We start from the raw sequence: 6,859 nt of genomic DNA, 5'->3' as shown, positions 1-6,859 counted from the left end.
TTAGACTATAATCCTTCAACTTTACTTTTCATTTCATTCAAAAAAGAAAGAAGAAAAAATAGTACTATTATAAATGGCTTCATCGGAGATTGTGGATTCCGGGAGATATGCCGGTCAGAAATCGCATTTCTCTCATACATGTAATTTGTTGAGCCAATACTTGAAGGAGAAGAAAGGTTCTTTAGGAGATCTCAGCCTTGATATACATCGCAATTTTGATTCAACTGGTATGATATGATGACTTTGCAAAGTTTTTTTTGTTGTTTAGTTTTGGAGTTTGTATAACATATGCGGTTGTGTTTCAACAGGTTCTACTACTATGGATTTGTTGCCAATGATTGAGAAATCTGGTAAGTCGGTTCAGAAATCCATGAATCTGTTCCGTCAAGGTTCAATGAAGGCTGAATCGGAACCGGAAAAGGCACAGATGACGATATTCTATGCAGGTCAAGTTATTGTGTTTAATGATTTTCCGGCAGATAAAGCTAAAGAAATCATGCTTATGGCTAGTACTAGCAAGGGAAACAACACACATAAACAATTGGAATTGGAATCTGCTGCCGATTTGGTTGTTCCCAGTTTCGGAAGTAGTTCGATCCAGGAAAATCAAATGCCTAACCAGCCAATTGTTTCTGGTAATAGTTGTTCCCCTTTTGAGTGTCTGTCCGTCCTTCCTTGTTTCTGTTTATTTATGAGATTCTCCTCTTTGTTCTGTTTTTTTTTGCAGATTTACCAATTGCGAGAAGAGCTTCACTAACAAGGTTTTTGGAGAAGAGAAAAGACAGGCTGACTGCAAAAGTACCTTACTATAGAGAGGAAGCAGCTCCTAAGAAGGAAGAAAACAAGGCGGCATGGCTGGGATTGGGTGGTCAATTTGCAGTGAAAACTGAGCAATACTAGTGGCTTTAATTGCTTAGTAGAAGCCTAGATAACCAATTACTACAAGTTTAATCTTGGCTTCAACCCTCATTGAACTCCATACTTATTAGATCTGACTATTATTATTATTACTGTAATAGATTTCTGTAATTAAAACCAGATATGGTTGTTCAATTCATCATCTCTCAAGTTCGCAACAACAATTTATCTGTCTATACTGTTTTCTTTTATGTTGCTTTGCTTTGATTGGAGATGAGAAGACCAAAGAGATTAACAGTAAAAATTAAAAACCAAATAGGCAATAGAATTAGATGATTTTGGCTTTAATCCATTTTCTATGGATGAATATCTTGTTCACCAAATTATCTTAACTATTTTTCTTGTTATCTTTTTTGCCTCGTCTTCTCCGCTAAATAAGTTTTTACTATATATCAATTATTTGTCTTAAAATTTCATTTACTTTTTAAAGATACTAACAAGTAGTAGTAGATGATAATCTTTGTTTATCCTAAAACATGACAACCCACCAACATGAAACTCTTGTTTTAACTGGACCCAACTATCAAAAACACGTTTTAACAAGTAAAATTAAAGTAAAGCGATAATGAAGTAGTCCCTCCGTTATTAAAATATCTTTTCACTGAATTTAAATAATATTCTTGATCTTGAAAGATGAGTGAAATATATCTTAAATTCTCTTAAATTTAAGAGTATTTTCAATACTTATTTTAATTTTTTATTAAGAGCATGATGTTGTTATAAGTGTTTGAAACTACTTGTATCAAGACTATATTTAAATTTAATTAATTAAATAAATAAATACTTTTATAATTACTGTTTGAAAATGAAATTAACCATTTGTGTTAAATTCATTTTTTTTTTTTCTACTTGTAATGTTTAGTTAAAAAAAGGTATAGGGACAAAGAATGGTGTATGGTGATGGTGGTAGAGAGAGAATAATAGGGCACGCGGTTTTGAAAATGGCAACGCGGAAAAAACACACATGGAAAAAGATAAATGTATAAACAAAGTACATCTAGACTTGTAGTTTACTACTACTCCATTAGATTCTTATCAACTTTTTAGAGAAAATGTATAAGTATCCTCGGCCTATGTCCAAAATTTCTAAGATATATCTAATTTTTATTAAGGTCCTATTATCTTCATGAATTTAATTTTTAATTAATTTTCTATCTCTTTTCGATCTACGTGATATTATCCTTGAAAAAATTATCAACACGCGTTGGGCCCACAAAATAGTGTCACGTAGGCCCAAAAGGGGTAGAAAATTATATATTAAATAAGTTCGGGGTAATAGGATTTTAATAAAGGTTAGGTGTGTCTCAGGGATTTTGGGCATAGATTTGGAGGTACTTATACATTTTTCCAACTTTTAACAAAAAAATGTATTGCTTATAAAATTCAAATAATTACTATATAGTATGTAAATAAAGAGAGAAAAAAATATATCAGAAATAGTCTTTTTATTTATAGGAGTAGGTCTAAAATATTTATTTAACTATATATTTATCGTATTTGATTCTTTAGGTATTTAAAAATCTATTAGGTTTGATCCCTTTAATATACATCTATTGATTTTAATTCTTTAAGTATTTAAAAAAGGGAAAAGTGTTTGAAAAATACTCCAACTTTGGCCGAAATTACTGTTACGATACCAAACTTTATGGATGACCTTTTACCCCCCTGCACTATTTAATAGTGTATTTTAAATGTATATATATGCTCACGTGGATACGCTACTATTTATAATTATGCAATATTTATGATGTCCACGTGGACACATATATACCTTTAAAATACACTATTAAATAGTGCAGGGGGTAAAAGGTCCTTTCCAAAGTTTGATATCGTAACAACAATTTCGGCCAAAGTTCGAATATATTTCAGACTTTTTTCCCTTTAAAAAACTTATCAGGTTTAATTCTTTAATATACATTTATAGGGTTTAGTGTTTTAAATCTTTAATTTTGCTTCATTTTTATTGTATTGGAGAACTTCACTTCAATCTTTCATTATTGAAGTACTTTTCTTCAATTTTCAGTTATTTTTTTCTTGTTGTGTTGTTCTCTCCCAACTTCTAAGCATTGAAGCACGTTCTCTTCAATTCAGATTTTTTTTTTTTGTGTTGGAACACTTCTTTTCAACTTTCAAGTATTGGAGCACTTTCTCTCCAACTCGCTTTGATGTCCTTACCACCATTCCTTAAATATATTTTTGTATGTATTAAAATATTTTCTCTCCAACTCTCGTTGATGCCCTCTATACCAATTCATTTTTTAAAAAATAAAAACTTTACTCCAACTTTTAAATAGAGAATAATTTCTTCCTATTGTGTCATGTTTGTGTAACGATCTGTTCCCATCGTTATAGAAAAGCCAACAAGGGAAAATTTGGGGCCGAAAAACTTTTTCGTAATATTTGGATTTTCCCAACCTAGTCCAGATTTGGATGAAATCAGAGTCTTTAAGGTGTAGAGAAATATGGTAACAATCGGATGAATTATTTATGGTTTTTATTACATGAGTAGTTAGATAACTCGTTAAAGAACCCATACGACTTTAAGAAATTGAATTCGGGCGAGTAGAACTCCCGAAATCGATCTTAGCGTAAAGGGTATTTTTTGAGCGTTGTTGGTTAGAGGTGTGTTGTGAAATGGGGATTTTGGAATTCTTTAAATTGCTCTTTGTTTCGTGGAACTCGCCTTGGCGGAGATTTTGGTCGCTTTGGCGGGACAGCTGTAGCGGGGTAGTGGCCGCTGTGGCGGGTCAGACACGACTTAAAGTCATAATAAACCCTTAAACGATCTTATTTGGCACTTTTTGATTTTTAGAGCTAAGAAACAAACCCCAGGCGACTCCTACTCGTTTTTCATCATTCTTGAGGCTAAAGGTAAGTTTTTCACTCCCCGAATCCATTTTTCGATCCGTAGAACGTAATAGAATGGGTGAATATTGATGGGGATGGTTTTGTCATAAATTATATGGTAGAAACAACCCTAATTTGGATAATTGGGATCATGGATTTGATCTAGGGTTCATAGAGTTGTTAGTAATTCAGGTAATTAGTGATTGTTTATTGATTCCCGTATTATATTGACTGTTTGTAGATCAAGAACAAGCGGAACAAATTCGAAAAGTATCAAGTTTCTTAGGGTTTCAAGCTTGTTTCAAGGTAGGTGATGGTTGTAATTCTATGATTGTGTGATGTATGTTGGTTCTTGCTTCATTATGATACATATATGTATATGAATGTTGCATTTTTATCACACTTGTTGTAAATGAGATAGATGAATGATGGTTACCATGAAATCATGACTTAATTGTATGATCTTGAGGATATACCTGTGATTGTGATTGTGGTGTGTTGAATGAATCGGTTGCCACGTTCCAGCATAACTAACTTGGATCGATTGCCACGTTCCAGCATACTATGAGATCAGTTGCCACGTTCTGACATAATTATTGGATCGGGTACCACGTTCCGATATACTAACTGTTTGGGTTTGGGTTCCATGAGAGGACCAATGATTTGATATAATTGTGTATCTTGAGAAATATGAAGTTGTTCATTGTTCGTATATGTTGATGATATTGTGTATGTTCGTTATATGCATGTGATTATATTGTTGTGATGACTTATGTATGTTGCACTTAGTGGGATAACCGCGTGATCCTACTAATACACTATGGTTGTGTACTGATATTGCACTTGCTCTTATTTTTGTTGAGTGCATGACATCTTCAAACGACTATTGACAGACCTCGCTTAGGAGATCAGTGATCGTCGTTCAAATTCAAGGGTGAGCCAATTCTTCCGAGTTGCCATGACTTCTCCTTTCGTCTATGTCCACATTTCGGACTTAGACAATTCTATTAGTTATTAGTACATTAGTTGGGGTTGTGTCCCTTCTTGTTTAGACTTGGATCATTGTTAGATATTTTGATACATTGATTTTCAGGTTTTAGGTTATTTCTTCCGCATTGTTTAGTTCTTGTTAGACTTTTGTGGGAGTTTATGGGAACTCCCTATTTATTTCCTTAGCATTTAGTTTGCTTCCGTAACTTAAATGCCTTAGTTTTGGGTTAGTTGCTTTGTTTGAGTCGTAGTAGTGGTTCTCCAACCAGAGGGTTAGTGTGAGAGTCAATCATGATGGTCTGGGTCGTGACAAAGTTGGTATCAGAGCCTAGGTTCGTTGATCTCGATGTACCTGTCGCGATCCAGACCGTCTTAATTGGCACCCACACTAACCCTCCGGTGGAAAAACCACTACTACAACCCAAACAAAGCAACTAACCCAAAACTAAGGCATTTAAGTTACGGAAGCAAGTAAAATGCTAAGGAAATAAATTAGGAGTTCCCATAGACTCCAACAAAAGTCTAACAACGAACTAAACAATGCAGAAGAAATAACCTAGAACCTGAAAGTCAATGTACCAAAAATCTAAAGTTCAACAAGTCTAAACAAGAAGGGATACAACCCCAATCTAATGAATTAATCAACTAACTAGAACATAGTCTAAGTCCAGAAATAGTGGACATAGAGAAAGAGAGCCCATGACAGCCCGAAAGAATTGGCCCACTCTTGAATTTGAACGATCACTGATCTCCTAAGCGATGTCTGTCAATAGCCGCCGAAAGATGCCATGTACTCAACAAAAAAAGAGCAAGTGCAATATCAGTACACAACCTCAGTGTACTGGTAGGATCACGCGGCTATCCTACTAAGTGCAACATAAGCAAGTCAAGACAATAATATAATCACATGCATATATATCAACATATACAATATTATCAACATTTACGAGCAACAAACAACTTCACATTTTCTATCAAATCGTTGGTCCTCTCATGGGACCCAAACCCAAACAGTTAGCATACCGGAACGTGGTATTCGATCCCATAATTATGCCGAAACGTGTCAACCGATCCCATAAGTATGCCGGAACGTGGTAACCGATCTAAGTTAGTTATGCCGGAACGTGGCAACTGATCCATTCAACACACCACAATTGCAATCACAAGTATATCATCAAGATCATACATTTAAATCATGATTTCATGGCAATCATCATTCATCTATCTCATTTATAACAAGTATGATCAACATTGCAACATTCATACATATACAAGTATCATAATGAAGCAAAAATAAGCATACATCACACAATCATAGAATCACAACTATCGCCTACCTCGAAACAAGCTTGAAACCCTAAGAAACTTGATCCTTTCCTTTTCGGATTCGTTCCGCTTGTTCTTGGTCTACAAACAATCATAATAACACGGGAATCAATAAACAATCACTAATTACCCGAATTACTAACAATTCTATAAACCCTAGATCAAACTCATGATCCCTAGTATCCAAAATAGGGTTGTTTCCACCATGGAATCTAGATCAAAACCTTCCCCCATCAATATTCACCCATTTTCTACGGATCGAAAAATGGATTCGGGGAGTGAAAAGCTTACCTTTAGCCTCAAGAATGGTGAAAAACGAGTAGGTGTCACCTGAGGTTCATTCCTTAGCTCTAAAAGTCGAAAAGTGCATAATAAGGTCGTTTAGGGGTTTATTAACTACCTTAAGTCGCGTCCTCGACGCCACAACGACCTTAATCCCACTGTAGCGGCCCCACCAGAGCAGACAAAACCCCCCGCCAAGACGTCTTGTACGAACCAGTGAGCTATTTAAAGAATTCCAAAATCTCCATTTCACAACACACCTCTAACCCACGATGCTCAAAAAATACCATTCACGCTAAGATCGATTCCGGGAGTTTTACTCACATGAATTCAATTTCGTAAAGTCGTACGGATTCCTTAACGAGTTATCTAACTACTCATGCAATCAAAATCATAAATAATTCACCCAATTGTTACTAGATTTCCCTACACCTCAAGAACTCTGATTTCGTCCAAATCTTGATTAGGTTAGGAAAATCCAAGTACTACGAAAATA

At 34.8% G+C, this 6,859-nt stretch overlaps 1 protein-coding gene across 1 annotated transcript; it reads left to right on the top strand.

Moving 5' to 3' along the window:
• Positions 1-1,071, top strand: LOC125876811 (protein TIFY 10A-like). Its single transcript, XM_049558070.1, has 3 exons — positions 1-227; positions 309-635; positions 728-1,071. Exons 1-3 carry the CDS (start codon positions 74-76, stop codon positions 898-900), a joined length of 654 nt encoding a protein of 217 aa, XP_049414027.1. The 5' UTR covers positions 1-73; the 3' UTR covers positions 901-1,071.
• Positions 1,072-6,859: the final 5,788 nt, after the last annotated feature.

Source organism: Solanum stenotomum, chromosome 9 (assembly GCF_019186545.1).
Source record: "Solanum stenotomum isolate F172 chromosome 9, ASM1918654v1, whole genome shotgun sequence".
In the NCBI taxonomy this organism is placed as follows: domain Eukaryota; kingdom Viridiplantae; phylum Streptophyta; class Magnoliopsida; order Solanales; family Solanaceae; genus Solanum; species Solanum stenotomum.
This window is presented reverse-complemented; position numbering and strand designations above follow the sequence as displayed.